The sequence below is a fragment of the Naegleria lovaniensis genome (assembly GCF_003324165.1).
Source record: "Naegleria lovaniensis strain ATCC 30569 chromosome Unknown tig021, whole genome shotgun sequence".
In the NCBI taxonomy this organism is placed as follows: Eukaryota; Heterolobosea; class Eutetramitea; order Acrasida; family Naegleriidae; genus Naegleria; species Naegleria lovaniensis.
In genome coordinates this window covers 501,567-516,049 of record NW_025407843.1, presented here as the reverse complement: position 1 = coordinate 516,049, position 14,483 = coordinate 501,567, and the positions used below count along the sequence as shown (strand labels likewise).

General features: G+C 36.7%; 9 protein-coding genes across 9 annotated transcripts; 5 read left to right on the top strand and 4 right to left on the bottom strand.

Moving 5' to 3' along the window:
- Positions 1–69: 69 nt before the first annotated feature.
- On the bottom strand, positions 70–1,175 carry C9374_004666 (uncharacterized protein; the record flags this gene model as incomplete). The annotated part of the gene is made up of 2 exons (XM_044694330.1): positions 70–492; positions 915–1,175. 2 exons carry the CDS (start codon positions 1,173–1,175, stop codon positions 70–72), a joined length of 684 nt encoding a protein of 227 aa, XP_044549008.1.
- A 282-nt stretch (positions 1,176–1,457) lies between these two features.
- Positions 1,458–2,981, top strand: C9374_004665 (uncharacterized protein; the record flags this gene model as incomplete). The annotated part of the gene is made up of 1 exon (XM_044694329.1): positions 1,458–2,981. One exon carries the CDS (start codon positions 1,458–1,460, stop codon positions 2,979–2,981), a length of 1,524 nt encoding a protein of 507 aa, XP_044549007.1.
- A 223-nt stretch (positions 2,982–3,204) lies between these two features.
- Positions 3,205–6,102, top strand: C9374_004664 (uncharacterized protein; the record flags this gene model as incomplete). The annotated part of the gene is made up of 1 exon (XM_044694328.1): positions 3,205–6,102. The coding sequence occupies one exon, from the start codon at positions 3,205–3,207 to the stop codon at positions 6,100–6,102; it is 2,898 nt and encodes a 965-aa protein (XP_044549006.1).
- Positions 6,103–6,238: 136 nt separating this feature from the next.
- C9374_004663 (uncharacterized protein) lies at positions 6,239–6,625 on the bottom strand (the record flags this gene model as incomplete). Its single annotated transcript, XM_044694327.1, has 1 exon — positions 6,239–6,625. One exon carries the CDS (start codon positions 6,623–6,625, stop codon positions 6,239–6,241), a length of 387 nt encoding a protein of 128 aa, XP_044549005.1.
- A 304-nt stretch (positions 6,626–6,929) lies between these two features.
- Positions 6,930–7,547, top strand: C9374_004662 (uncharacterized protein; the record flags this gene model as incomplete). Its single annotated transcript, XM_044694326.1, has 1 exon — positions 6,930–7,547. One exon carries the CDS (start codon positions 6,930–6,932, stop codon positions 7,545–7,547), a length of 618 nt encoding a protein of 205 aa, XP_044549004.1.
- A 947-nt stretch (positions 7,548–8,494) lies between these two features.
- On the bottom strand, positions 8,495–8,878 carry C9374_004661 (uncharacterized protein; the record flags this gene model as incomplete). Its single annotated transcript, XM_044694325.1, has 1 exon — positions 8,495–8,878. The coding sequence occupies one exon, from the start codon at positions 8,876–8,878 to the stop codon at positions 8,495–8,497; it is 384 nt and encodes a 127-aa protein (XP_044549003.1).
- Positions 8,879–10,426: 1,548 nt separating this feature from the next.
- Positions 10,427–11,008, top strand: C9374_004660 (uncharacterized protein; the record flags this gene model as incomplete). The annotated part of the gene is made up of 1 exon (XM_044694324.1): positions 10,427–11,008. The coding sequence occupies one exon, from the start codon at positions 10,427–10,429 to the stop codon at positions 11,006–11,008; it is 582 nt and encodes a 193-aa protein (XP_044549002.1).
- A 927-nt stretch (positions 11,009–11,935) lies between these two features.
- On the top strand, positions 11,936–12,886 carry C9374_004659 (uncharacterized protein; the record flags this gene model as incomplete). Its single annotated transcript, XM_044694322.1, has 1 exon — positions 11,936–12,886. The coding sequence occupies one exon, from the start codon at positions 11,936–11,938 to the stop codon at positions 12,884–12,886; it is 951 nt and encodes a 316-aa protein (XP_044549001.1).
- A 178-nt stretch (positions 12,887–13,064) lies between these two features.
- Positions 13,065–14,465, bottom strand: C9374_004658 (uncharacterized protein; the record flags this gene model as incomplete). Its single annotated transcript, XM_044694321.1, has 1 exon — positions 13,065–14,465. The coding sequence occupies one exon, from the start codon at positions 14,463–14,465 to the stop codon at positions 13,065–13,067; it is 1,401 nt and encodes a 466-aa protein (XP_044549000.1).
- Positions 14,466–14,483: the final 18 nt, after the last annotated feature.

Here is a 14,483-nt window from a genome sequence, read left to right as displayed (position 1 = left end):
GATAATATATTTGAATGTTTGGGGTTTATTCCATCGTTATCTTAGTCCCAATTAGCCAAAATCAGTAATTTACTCCAAAACAACTGTTGCACCCATTTCTTCCAATGTCTTCTTGAGAGCTTCAGCCTCTTCCTTTGGAGCATCCTTTTGTATAACAACTGGTGCAGATTCAACCATTTCCTTGGCTGCCTTGAGGGTAAGGTTCTTGTCAATCTTTCTCAATTCCTTGATTACAGAGATTTTACCCTTTTCGTCAACCTTTTCAATTTTAACGTTGAATACAGACTTGACGTTTTCCTTCTTCTTTTCTTCTTCCTTTGGTTCCTCCTTTGCTTGGGTTGCGGCTGGAGCAGCTTGTGCTGAAGCCATAGCTTGCATCATGGCTGGATTCATTGCCATACCACCTCCCAATGGGCCGAAATTGAGACCCAATCCGACCTTGAGCATGGCTTCAACAGGGTTTGGAACATCAATATCAAAACCAGCTTGATTCTATTGTGATGATATGCGAGAGTAATAATTGATGATAGGTTTTGTTGTTGAGACGCCAAGATGAAAGTGATGAGCCAATAATAATGAAGAAGAAATGATGAAAACAATTGAAGAATTTTCATGTTGTTAATGTTGATATGGGAAGAAAGAAGTGGTTCATTTGGTGAATTCAATCATTTTGAATTGTGGGTTATTGGTTGTTGTTGTTTGTTAATATTAAAATTGAAGAAAACGGCATGATACCGATGAGGTTTGCCATAACAAAGAATACCATAACAATATTGGAATGATGGAATGGTAGTCATTGTTAGTCCATGATGTATTGTTATAATAATCATACAGAAGTACATCATCATCATTGCGGAAAGAAAAATGATGTAATTCGCATCACTACTATTTCACGTATGGTATTGAATACTTACTCTCAAATATTGTTGAAGCATTATACTTTCCAAAACATTGAGAGCCAAAACTTCATCGCCTATTTTCTTGATTTTATCTGGCAGAACAACCTCTCCTTTTTGAGGAAGAACAACTTTTGTTTCACATCTACTTTGTGTTGTATGATATGAACAAATTGTATTTACACTTGTAGCATTACGGGCAAGTTTAGAAGATGATGAAACAGCACAACATCTAGAGAGTTTAATTTTGCGGGAGGTAGTGGCAATTCTATTCAACATTTTTTTTTCAATTTTTTACAATTTTCAATTTGTGCTATTTCTTCTGAAATTCAGTCTGCAACCATTGAGTTTTTCAACCATTGTTGAAAGGGGAGCAGTCATGCATATTCATGTGGGTTTCTTGCAAGGGACTCTTTACTTGCAGAGCACAAAAAAAATATTGTCATAATGAACGCTGGCTGTTGCTCGGTGTTAATCCCGACAAGGCTTTCCGAGCAAGTCCTTTCATACTGGCATCGTCTTGGAAAAGAGAAGAATGCATGTGATGAAACATTTCTAGCGATGGGAGTAATCATTGATCATCCTTCAAGTCATGACAATTTTTTACAACAACCAAATACGACATCAGTGGATGTGGTGATCAAGAAAGTGGTTAGGCAATCAGATTTCAAACATGGAAAGCTTTCACAACAAGATACGCTTGTTGGAAAAATTAAATTTGAAATGGATAGTAATGACTCGGAATCTCAAAATTATTGCAATTTAACACGAAACAATTGTTTACAAGATGGACAGGAGAAAATATTTATTGTGTTACGAGTTGATACAAGGACGCATTCTCTTAAAATTTGTAATTTATTTTTAAATGGAATAGATATTTGTAGGACCAATAGCGTTGGTATTTATTGTATATATTACCAAGACGGAGTGAAATACAATTCTTATACCAAGGATGGAGAAATGAGTGAGAGTTGTACAACTTTTTTAGATTGTATCAATAATGAGTCAAACAATACAAAGATAGAAAAGACTCACTCCTATTTAGAAGAGGAGCATCAATCTCTTATCGGCAGTACATGGTGGAGATGCATTTCATCAAGAATTCATGACCCAATCACCTTAAATTCAATTGTGGACATTATTTTGGGTTTTTTATTTGCGTACTTTATTTATTCGCTTTATTATACAGACGCCTTTAGCAAAGCTAAGAATCAATTTCTAATCATTTACGAAGGATTTTTCAAAATGGTAGTAAATCATTTTGAGTGGCTAATTCGAGACAGCAATCCTGGAGGATTTAAGCTGAATCGACAACTCAACTTGTTATTGGGGAATATGGCTATTGGGGGAATCACATGGTGGAAATCACTTTTCGAATTATGTTATTCTCTCGTAGCTGACAATGAGACTGTTATATTGCTATCTAAAAATTTGACGCTAACTGTAGTTATTGCCTGTTGCATGACAGGCTTTTCCACGCTTATTGCAGCAGTATCTGACTGTTTCATGTTAGCCTCTGTAAATATTCTACTTTTCTACAGAATAACTAGGAGGCTCTATTCACAACTCATACAGATTACCCTTTCTCTTTGGAGATTATTTAGAGGAAAAAAGAATAACCCTCTCAGAAAACGATTAGACAATTGTGACGACTATAGCAATGAGCAGCTCGTGCTTGGTACAATACTTTTCACAATTTGCATTTTTCTATATTTTACTGTTGCGGTGTATTATTTTACCTTTGCATTTCTATTTTATATGTTGGTAATTATCAGAAAGACACTTTTTTCAGTCATAGTATTCATTCACAACTTCCCAATTGCCACACTGCTCAATATCAATGGACGAAGAAACAGAGGAGTGTACTATCAACACTTATTCACTGATCCCACCACAAACACGAGCTATTTGAAAATGACAAGCACGACCATGTCACTTTCAGAAACCATGCAACCTCTAAAGCAACAATTATTGACACAGGTCATTAATGCAAACACTTGTCCAGCACACCAAGATCATCTCGAAGAAACAAGTTCCAACGTTATTGTAAGGTTATTATTTGGTTATCCATTGTTTTACCACTAGATATTTTCAAAATTAAGATGTCACATGATGTTGAAGTAGTACATGTATTATCTAAAACGGAAACAAACTCGCTTGTAAATTTTGGCTCGAGTTAAACCACAGTGCGTCACTTTTTCATAAGGAACTGAAACGTTGTAATTCATTCCCAAAAATTAAAGAATTTCTACACAAAAATTTGCGATAATTTATTGGCAGGCCTCCACCGACTTTCAATTAAATCAGCATGGCAAGAACCAAGCAAACTGCAAGAAAATCCACAGGTGGACCTGCTCCGTACGGTAGACATTATCGTGGAGTATGGAATGTTACGCCACAGCATCATGTTCCTCGATCCAAAAAAGCGAAACAAGAAGTCAAATCTCTTCATCATGATGATGCAGAGAAACCAAAAGACATTTTGAAGACTCAGATGGAAAAGGCTATTGCCATAGCTACTCAAAATCTTGATCAGAATGGTGGTACCACTCATCACCAGGACATGATGATTCCTATTGAACAACAATATGAACATGTTTCCGATTTGACTAAATTATGGATTGTTCAAGATCAGAGAAGACTTTGGAAGAGTAGTAGCAGCTCATCATCATCACCATCGATGGATGATGATTTGGAAAACCTTTCCATCTTGTTACGAGATTTACCTTCTGATCTCAAGTATGACATTATTGATTTCATTCCGACCTATTCAAAGAGAATGGCTCTCATGGAACAGACTTTAACGAGAAATCTAAAAGTGGTTGAAATCAATGATCCCCGAACCGTGTTTTATCATGAATTCAATCCTTTAGACCCAGCTGAAATTGAAAAGAAGAGAGCTCATGGATGCATGTATGAGCATGACACCATTTTCTTCGCCAACCACAAGAAGAGGCTGATCAACAAAGAGTATGCCATTAGAATGAAACATTGTCTATTGAAACACACAACAACTCTTGACATGTCCACGGCTGTAGAGAAAAAGTCTTTCATATTCTTCCTTACTTTTATTAGAGCTCAGAGATTGTATATGGAGGGTCGTACTGATATGAATGATGTTTTAATGTATCAAGACAAAGCTGAAATTGAGGCCTTATTTTTGAAACCAAGACCTGTCAAAGATCCAAACAATGAAAACGATATGCAGGCATCTGACCATGAAGACTTCTTCTCAAAACCAATTTCCGCCAAAGTACCCAACCGTTTTAAAGTGAAAGACAGTTACCATGACGATGAAAACTTTGAAAGTGCCACGATGGATGAGGAGACTAAAAAGGAGGAGGAGACTGATGACAATACCAGTCTTGTGTTGAATAGCGTTCAAAGTATTTGGGGAACACTATCGAATCACCAACCTACTTGTGAAATTTCAGATGCTGATATTCAAATGACCATCAAACAAGTTATCAAGGACCAGGACCAAGACCTTTCTTCTTTCAGAAGAGGAGAAACTAAAAAATCGGAAAAGAAAGCGTTTGCATGGAAAACAGAGGATGATACTGAACTCTCCCTAAAGCCTACACATCTCATTTACGAGGATGTCATTCCATTTGAGATGTTGGCTACGTGCAGTCTTTTCAATCTACACACCACATCACCCAAGTACACTGACAATGTTGAGGAAGTATTGGAATTCGTCGGTCACAACACCACGCTGCAACACCTTTATTTAGGACAAGGAAGTGATTTAGACACAAAAATTGTCCTTTCATGTTGCAAGGGATTACGTAAACTTAGCCTTGTGGGTTGGTCTTCTTTGTACATACCCTTCTTTAAACACGCAAAAGATACCATTATCGAAACACCAACACTACCCAACCTTTCCATCATCGATTTATGTGGCTGCTACAAAGAATGTCTTTCCACTGGATCAACCTCCTTTTTGGACCAGTTACTTGAGAAAAATCCAACCATAGACACAATTTGTTTCAGTTTAATGCAATTGGAAGAGCCAGAACTCGAAGACTATGACATATTTACCAAGTATAAGAATGTATTTTTTGGAGAAAGAAGAATTGAATCGAGAGGAAATTCCCAAAATATTGCACTCTTTATTAACAATGCTTTGACTTATACGACAGACACATTTGTAGAGATTATATCAAGTGTTAGAGCATTCAGGCAAGATTTTAGCGCTCTTTTCCCCAGATGGATGGGAAATTATTACTATCATGAGAACGACGACCAAGGAATTGATTACCTTCTCAAAGTTAAGGATGCTGTGGATGTATTATTTAGAGATTATCTCTTTCCTTTAGAATGTATCACTCAAAAGTCGTTTTTAAAGCCCGAATTATTTGAATACGCTGTATATTTGGCTAATACTTATCAGAACGGGCGATTCTTTCCTAGTCCAATCGCAGGAACATATACTTGGTTTAGTGTTGACACAGAGTTCAGTAGGGCTGTCATTGCTGGGTTGAAAGTCGAGAACAGCATGGAGGAATTAGCGTTTGGCATGACCAAGGATTACTTGGAAGACATTCTCACCTTTTTACAAGCAAAATATTCCTCTGGAAAGAGTTTTGACTCGATTTTGAGATATTTATTTATTTATTCTCTTAGAATTAAGGCTGACATTGACTTATTCTCCAAGATCTTGAGATTTATCAAGAAAAAAGCAGACAAACTTGACACCAATCTCATATTCTCTCCTGTGAAGTGTGTTATTTCTCCACATCACTTGAAAACAGTCAAAGAAGAAATTGATCCCTCCTTTTCGTACATTTCTATTCCAAGCGCTGCTTTTGTATTTCAAACAACCTTCCAATGCTCGGCTCTTTTCCTAGATGTCGTACCAAATCATGATTTATTGTATCGCAATGAGCTCGGTGATACATTTTTACATATTCCTCTGGTCTTTAAAGAACAGCTTGCTGTTGAACTTGCACTTCAAAAAGAGCCAAAATTGGCTCATGTTTTGAATAATGAGTCAAGATCTATCCTCCACATTTTAGCACGAACAGTTACAAATATTCCAATTATTCACCGATTGGTGTCACACTACAAAGTTGATACCAACCTCAAAGATATTTATGGTATGACTCCATTTGATGACTTGAGCGAAGTTGAAATTGAGGTTGTAGGTGATTCTTTCAGTCTCAATCCAAAATCTGGAGCAACAGGCCAGTGGGATTATTATTAATAATGATGCATGAAATCCAAAAATAATAATAATTTAATTGAAATGAAACGTTTTGTTCTTTGAAGTCTGTATTCTGCCAGTAATTACACCGAGCGTAATTAGTTTGTAAAATCTCAAGATAATTGAAGTGTACGCTTTAATCCTCTTCTTGTTCAGCACTTGTATCGAAAGGTGCTGAAGAATATTGTTGTGAAAATAAATCTGGGTTTTGTTTATACTCTTTAGCTCTCTCATCCATAATGCTCACATGTTTAGAATATATTTGATTGATCAATGATTGCCTTTGTACAACTCCTAAATTCTTAACACCCTTTTCATACAATCGTTTAATCTTTTCGGAATCTTGTACAGATTTAAATTTTCTAAAATCTTCTCGCGTACATCTCAACACATATTCTCTATAGTTGTAATCCGAAAAAGCTTTTCCTCCTTTCAATAGTCCACGATACAATGCAAGAATTTGTTTCCGAGTGGGTTGCGAAGCAACAGCAGCAGTAGCGGAAGAAAGTGTCGAAGAAGACATTTTTTTTGATGGTGGATTCTCCATTCCATGCGCAGTCCATGAACGGAAATGGATTTCAAAAGATTCCACATGATCCTCCAAACTGTAGAGGACAACATCTGGTGAACCAGAAACAAGAGCGTGTTACTAATTACTCGTCGACTGTAGTCTTTGAGAATTCTCAAAGCTTGGGTATTTGGATACCTTACATAAAAACACAAATGTCTCATAACCCACCTCCTGCTCTTTCCATTCTCATTCCAAATACAAATCTTGCTAAAAGTTGCACAACGAACAGTCAGCTGAAACACTCCAACCAAGAAAAATGTCACATTCTTCTCGAAATTCCACCCTAATCTTTAGTGCAATTCTTCTCACATTCGGATGCCTCTTTCATTTGATTCATATAATCGCAGGAATTGCTTTGCAACATCAATTCGTCCTTCACTATTGGCATACGAAAGCATTCACAGCTCTCATGATACTTTCCATTGGTTCCATGTCACTCATTCTAGTGATTTGCTTTCTCACCACATTGCCACAACTTTCTCAACTTGCCATCATGAAAAAGCTCAAACGTTGGTTTTCAAAATGTGGTTGTTTCGTATCGGATAACACTCAAATGATCCTTCTCTTTGTGTCTCTTATTGTTTCTGTGTTATTTGGAGGGGCTCCACTGATTGGAGAATGTGTTCTTTTAGGAAAGTTGTTGAACGACCTTTTTGTTTCGGAATCTTTGGTAGTATTCATGATTGTGTTGTGTTGTTGTCAATGTTTGTTAGTTTTTTTAATCCCAATCGATGTGGGTTTGAAAATGAAGGAACTCTTTGAAAAACCGGATAGTGAACATGTGGAAAACAATGCTCACTATGAAGAAACATCGAATTTTAACACAACAGACTCACAAACCTTCACTGAGGTCCCTGATTCGATGAATGTTTGATCTCAATAACAAACAGTCATCACTGTTGAGCTCTGTCGACTGCATGCAGAATAAATAAGGAAACTAACTTTCGGTATTTGATTAGTAATTTTCCAATTGTCTCACAACAACTGAAAGCTTTAGAGCATCAACAAAAAATGTCCTTCTCCACTTCCACGCCTCTCGTTGTAGACACCAATTGGTGTCTTTTTCCTCACTGGTGCCATTCAATAATTTCCTTCACCTTCTACTCATCATTGTTTGGAATTGCATTTTACACGAGAGATTGTTTTTCAAGTGGAGTGGCAGTATCATGATGTGTGTTTCATAGAGTTTCATGTGTGTGGTCCTTTATTGTGGGTTCCAATTAATGCTCTTCCAAATGAAACGTCCATCCTGCATGAAAAGAAATGAACAGCAGAGAAAGAATTGGTCATGTATTTCACAAGTTCATTGATGAATGGAGTGGTTAAAATTGTTGAATGTTTGTTTCATTTTCGAGCATTGATTTGGAAATCTGTCCATGAAAATGTCATGGAATTGTTAATAGGTATCATAGTGTTATCTGTTGTCGTAGTGATTTGGTCATTGTTATGTGGTTTTCAAGCCAAATTTCAATTATATTTGTTTCATAACAAAGACAACAACCACCCTCGAAAACGAATGTGTCCATAAATGTTGATATGGATACTTGAGAGGATGCTTGTATGTTTGGAAACATGTTCAGTCACTAGTTGTTGGTTGGATCTGTTGCCAATTTTCAACAATGACAAGCTAGAACTTAAAAACAAATGAAAGGCCAACAATGAATTACTTCTGGACATGCCTTGAATCAAGTTGTTGAGGCGCTTGTGCAACAACTCTGTTCAACATGGTCATCATCACCAACAATGTGTAACACATTCGGATGATGGTGGTTTAATAAAATTCTCAATCGTCATCGTCATCGAATGTAAAAAGACCATATTTTAGAACACTTCTATACACCATTCTGATGTGATCAGTTGAATATTTGTCATCATCATCAAGGTCTTGATTTTTTCTCTTTCCATTCTCTGCTTTTCAGCTTCTGCAAGCTTTTTCCTTTTTTCAGCTTCTTCAGGTCCTGCTTCAAATTCAGCTAAGCTCATTGATACATAATCCATATCTTTGACATCACCGTTATCCTTCAAATGTCTATATAACTCTGGTTTAGTTCTAGAAATGAGTTCAATAACTTTGCTTTTGCAAGGATAAATATTCTCAATGTTATGGTCTTCGCTTTTATCACATTCAATAATAGAGAATACAACAAATGAACTATCATCTTGAAATGTTGCTCTGTCTAATATTCTCATTTTCCTTGCATACATATTTTGTTCTTTCTACATCAATCTCATAACATTCTTCTCTCATTAATTCAATGACACCTGTGATTTTCAAGGCTTCGTCTACGCTCATAATCTTTTCCTGGTATTTAATACCACTCTCTAAATGACTTGTTTGTTTAAAAGAAACAAAAGTTTCTCTTTTATGAGAGATTGATTGCACAATCTTGAACCAAATATTTCCTTTCATGATATCATTTTCTTTTGTATCGTAAAATCGTTCAACAAAGACGCGGCTTTCCTTTTCTATAAACATTGGCTTTAACAACCGTTCAAAGTCATTTAAAGACATGACAAAATTGTATTTCGAAGTGGTCTTTGAAGTCTTATTGATTGAGCTGCGCGGAGAGTCAAGTAAACCAGCGGGGAATCGGTATTGTTGGCAGATAGAAGGGCAATCATCAAAAAAATGTTTACCAATACTCAGCTTAACGGCCATTTTTTTTTAAATTAAGGACCTTAGAATTTGTTGTGGTTTTTGGTGTTCGGAAATTCGAACATCCGTTGATGATTGGGAGAAAATAAATTCGGATGATGTCATTTATCCACTCACGTGAATTATTCGAATGCATGCAAGTCACCAATCGTAATCAAATTTCGGATTATTTAACGTTGAGGTATTCCCAACCAAAACATCAAGCGTATTACATAATATCGAAGTGATAAGTAGTTCTAAGATTGATGGTTCAAACATTCCGTGTTGGACGCAACAACATTGTTATCGACATTGCCGCAATTCAATTGTTATATAGGTGGCCATCTTTTGCGTGTGTTTCAAGCAACAAATTACTGGATTAAAAAAACTTTGGGATTGTTGCTGGAGTTGCTGCAATAAAGCAGTATTTTAGCAATCATCCCCATCCTATCTTCAGCCCCACTGTGGTTGTGCATGACACTAAATGCCTCGTCCCTTACGTCAAAATGTTTTAAATTGTCTAAACATGAGGAGGAAGCTATAACTTTCTTCACCTCCTGCGTCGATGTTGCCAATATAGTTTCTCTGGCCTTAATATTGGCAACCTTATTAAAACTCCAATATTGTGTTTGTTGAGAGTCTCGATCCGAATCCAACAGTTGAATGAGATTCCAATGGGTTGTTATTATAATTATATATTGCTCAAAGAACCTCAGTTGATGAGAATGATAGTTCCAGTGTGAGTGGTAGTCTCATTTCCTTAAGTTACTTCTCAAACCCAATGAGTGCTCTTTGTTGTCAATGTGAATGACAAGTGAGAAAGAACTGCAATTCCAAGGACTTGAAAATAAATTTTCAAAGAGTTGCCCTTGTAAATGATGACAGAACGGTCGTGTTGAGAAAGGCAAAGACAATTCCATACTTCAAAACCACTCTCTAAATTTGTAAACACTCACAGCGTTTGTAACAAGGAACCATACTGGAATTGACCAAAAAAAAATCTCACAATTCCAACTCGATTCCAAAACGCACGATTAGGTGAGTTGCATTCAGGCAATAAACACCCCAAATACCTTCTTGCTAACAACAATGATTTATAAGACTTCAAAAAAAAAAACATGACAAGCTCTTCTTATCCATCCACAACCTCTACAACAACATTCTCTTCGTTTTGGCATTTAGTACATGGATGTACCTTTGTATTGGCCTTACTAGAGTCCTTGTTTCACATTGCTGCTGTGGTCATGATGGGTATTTTACAAGATTCCATTCAATTTGGAGCGTATGAATATTTCATTTCCATGATAGTGACAAGTATCTTGTTATTGGCACAAGCAGCCTTGTGTTTTCAAACCATGTTCGGCCTCTTGATGAAATTTTATCAAATTTTGCATGTAGCACCAAATGTCAAATTTTCTGACTCGACCAAATTTGGATTATTGTCTTCCTACGTTTCCGTTTCTGGAATTTCTTTGGGTCTTTGTTTGTATCAAACATTTCTCTTTGGAATGTTTGAAAGAATCACTCCCGTCGATGTGTACATTTATCAATGTGGATTGGCAGCCTCTGTGGTTGGATGTGTGAGTTCCTTGTTGTGTGTGATTGATTCATCGGTTCGATTGAAATTATTCTTTAAGGAAACGTTTGAATCGAGAGGAGGGAATGAGTTGGTGAGTTTAATGACAGAACCAAACCATTGAATTTAACACATAAATATTATTTAATATTTAAATAGTTCCTTTTAAAGTAACCACTCCTAAAAGTGATGAGTTCAATTCTGAACACCATACGGGTATTTGCATAACATCTCTGGCTTTGTCCCAAGCTAAAACCATCATTTCAAACCTCACAAAAAAACAATCTCCATTCATAACCTCAGCCATGCAAATAGTATCTCTCTGGTGGACATCTTTATCATCAGGGTTTAACGAAGTTCAGAAACAATCACACATTTCATCCATGTCGGAGTTGCAGTTTTTCTTCAACAACAACCACCAGAACTCACAGGTTCAATCGATATACTTTAATATCACTCAAGATGGTCTTGTAAATATTACAAATTTGAATTATGTCACTCCTGTCCTCAATTCAGCATTATCGATTGCAAACTCTGTATTGTTTTTAGTGGCTTTTGCTGTGTATTATATGTGCTTGATGGCGTTGTTGTTCAAGATATTCCAACAAGATAAAGAGATGGGAATTGTGACGAGTTGTTGTGGTTGTTTGGGTCATGGTGGTCATAGTGAAGGAGTAACGACGATGGCAAGTGACAGGACGCTAAAAACTGCCAAAAATTCTCAGCAAAAGCCGATGAAGAAAAATCCCAAGATTCTCATCCTATTAGCAGTTATCTTTGTTGCCATTCAGTCCATGAATTTGCTCGTTCGATTAGTAATGGATGTATTGTTTATCTTCGCTCGCCAGACCATTGAAAATGGGCAAATGATTACTTGGAGTTTGTTGTCATGCTTGCATGTACTTATTGGCATATCTACCTTGTTCATGTTTTCAAATTTCATGTTCTTGTTTGTAATTTTATATCACGTACAAATGATTTTGTAGGTATTGTACTTTTATTCATAGGTCACCTTAATATGACTTTTTGACATTTAACAAAAAACATTTTCATGGATTTAACTAGTTGGAAGACAGCAAGATTAATGAGAGCCATTACTCAAAAGACCTTCAAAGTAATATGTTGGTTGACCAATATCTCTATCGTAGTGTTTCTAATCATTGGATGGACCGTCGTGCTTCTAGTGTCAATTTTTTTGACCTTGGGTCGTTTCGAAATTGTGGACAAGACCACCAATACCATTGTTAATATTTGTTGTCTCCTCATTGTCACCATTCTCTTCGTCATTGATACCATTTCTGTGACTACTTCAGGAATTTTAGTGATGCGTACCATTCGACGAACGGCAAGCAAAGTCAAAGACACAGTAGCTCAACAAAAAGCTAAAAATCCGTTTGTCATTACCATTGCCTTAATGATTGGTCTTATTGCTTGTGTCTTGTTGCAAATTATTGCAGCGGTCATTGCTTCAGCCATTGTCTTGGTCGATGAACGTTTCAAAGTGTTGTGGCATTTTGTCAATTGTTTAGGAATATTAATTTTCGCCACATTGACCTTATTGTTATTTTACCCAATGTTTGTTCAGACAGACAAAGTCATGAAAGAGTTACATTTGGATGATACCAAATCGAATATTTCGAATTATTCTGGAACTGCGCATGGTGAGATTCCTAACTCTCCAATCAAAACAAGTCCTTATCATAAATCCATGCCTAGATTTTCTGGCTTGGCTGATAATCAACAAGAGGGATTGTCACTTGTCATTTCAACGGAGGTTGCAAGATTGACACCCATGCCACACCCACTATCTGTTCCCACGAGCGTAGTAGTTGTGGAAGATTCGAATACAAAGGCAAGTGTCGAGTCCTCATCATTTGCTGCTCATTCCACAACTGTGACTGCTGTAAGCACTACTGGTACAGATGAAAGAACCTTAATGACATCGTCTCCAATGGAAGCAAGTAGTGGTAACAATCTCTCTTCAGAAATGACTATTATTTAAATTATGAGAAATCAAATTGGTATCAAATTGCGTTTGGAACAGCAGAATCAGCGAATGCACTTGCTTTCGAAGAAAATTTTAGCTCATCTTGAGGTTACCTAATTGGTATTTCTATGTCTTCTTGAATTTCATGAACTATCCTCGAATTCAATTAAATTATATCCTCAAGATATCGTTCTTATCCCTTTACACAAACAATTTGTTTCAATACATGCACAACATCTACCAAATCCTTTTGACTGTCCATAACAGCGTCAATGTCTTTATACGCAGAAGGAATCTCATCCAGTACTCCAGAATCTTTTCGACATTCCACACCTAGAGTTTCCTTCTCCATGTCTTGAACGGTAAACCTTTTTCTGGCGTCCCTTCGTGCTACTGTTCTTCCAGCGCCGTGTGAACAAGAATGATAACTATGTTCATTTCCTTTCCCAATGACTATATAAGATTTCGCTCCCATACTTCCTGGAATGATACCATATTCACCCTTTCTAGCTGAAACAGCTCCTTTTCGAGTAACATAAACTTCTTCTCCAAAGTGAGTTTCTAGTTGAGCATAATTATGGTGACAATTGATGGCCATAAGATCGGCCTTAAAATTGGGATCTGAAACTTGGCCACATTTCCTTAAACTATCAATGACTCGATTCATCATGACTTGCCGATTTCGTTTTGCAAATTCACTGGCCCAATTTAGTGCAAACCAATATTCGTCAAAATAACGAGTTCCTTCTCTCAAATAGGCCAAATTCTTGTCGACATTATGCATTTGAGAACCATGGCTTTTCATCATATCTTCTCGAGCAATATCAATAAATACACGTCCAATGGCATTTCCAACACCTCTTGACCCAGAATGTAACATGATCCAAACTGTATTTGTCTCGTCTAAACAAATCTCTATGAAATGGTTTCCACTTCCTAAAGTACCTAATTGTGTCACATTATTCATTTTCTCAATTTCTTGTAAATATTCCTTTTTAATGTGGCGAGATGAAATTATCTTTGAGTATCCACTCTTTAAATATGCGTTCCAAATGTCTATACTTTCTTGCGGCAATTCAATTTTACATTCTGAATCTTTTTTCTGAGATCCAACGTTTCCAGATAATTCATACGATGTCATTCCCAATGGAATGACCTTTTCAATGCTTTCTCTGATCACCTTCAATGATTTTAAATCACTTGCAGCAAGAGAAGTTTTCACGGCACACATACCACATCCAATATCCACTCCAACAGCAGCAGGAATAATTGCCTTCTTCATGGGAATTACAGTTCCAACCGTAGCTCCTTTTCCTAAATGGACATCTGGCATGACTGCAATTGGTAATGGAGAATGATGAGACCATGTTTTGGAATATTCGGAAAGTACACGTTGAACACTTTCAATTTGAGTCAATGCCTCGGGTTCGATCGGCTCTACATATTTGGTCCAATATTTGGCACCATTGGATGATCTTTCTGTGGTTGAGGTTGTGGTGCCTGATGGGTATGTATAATCATGTTTGACGAATTGTAAGAGCCTTGATGTGAATTGAAAGAGTAATCGTGTGTGGGTAGGTTGAAATTTGAGCATTTTCTTTTGAAATTGATT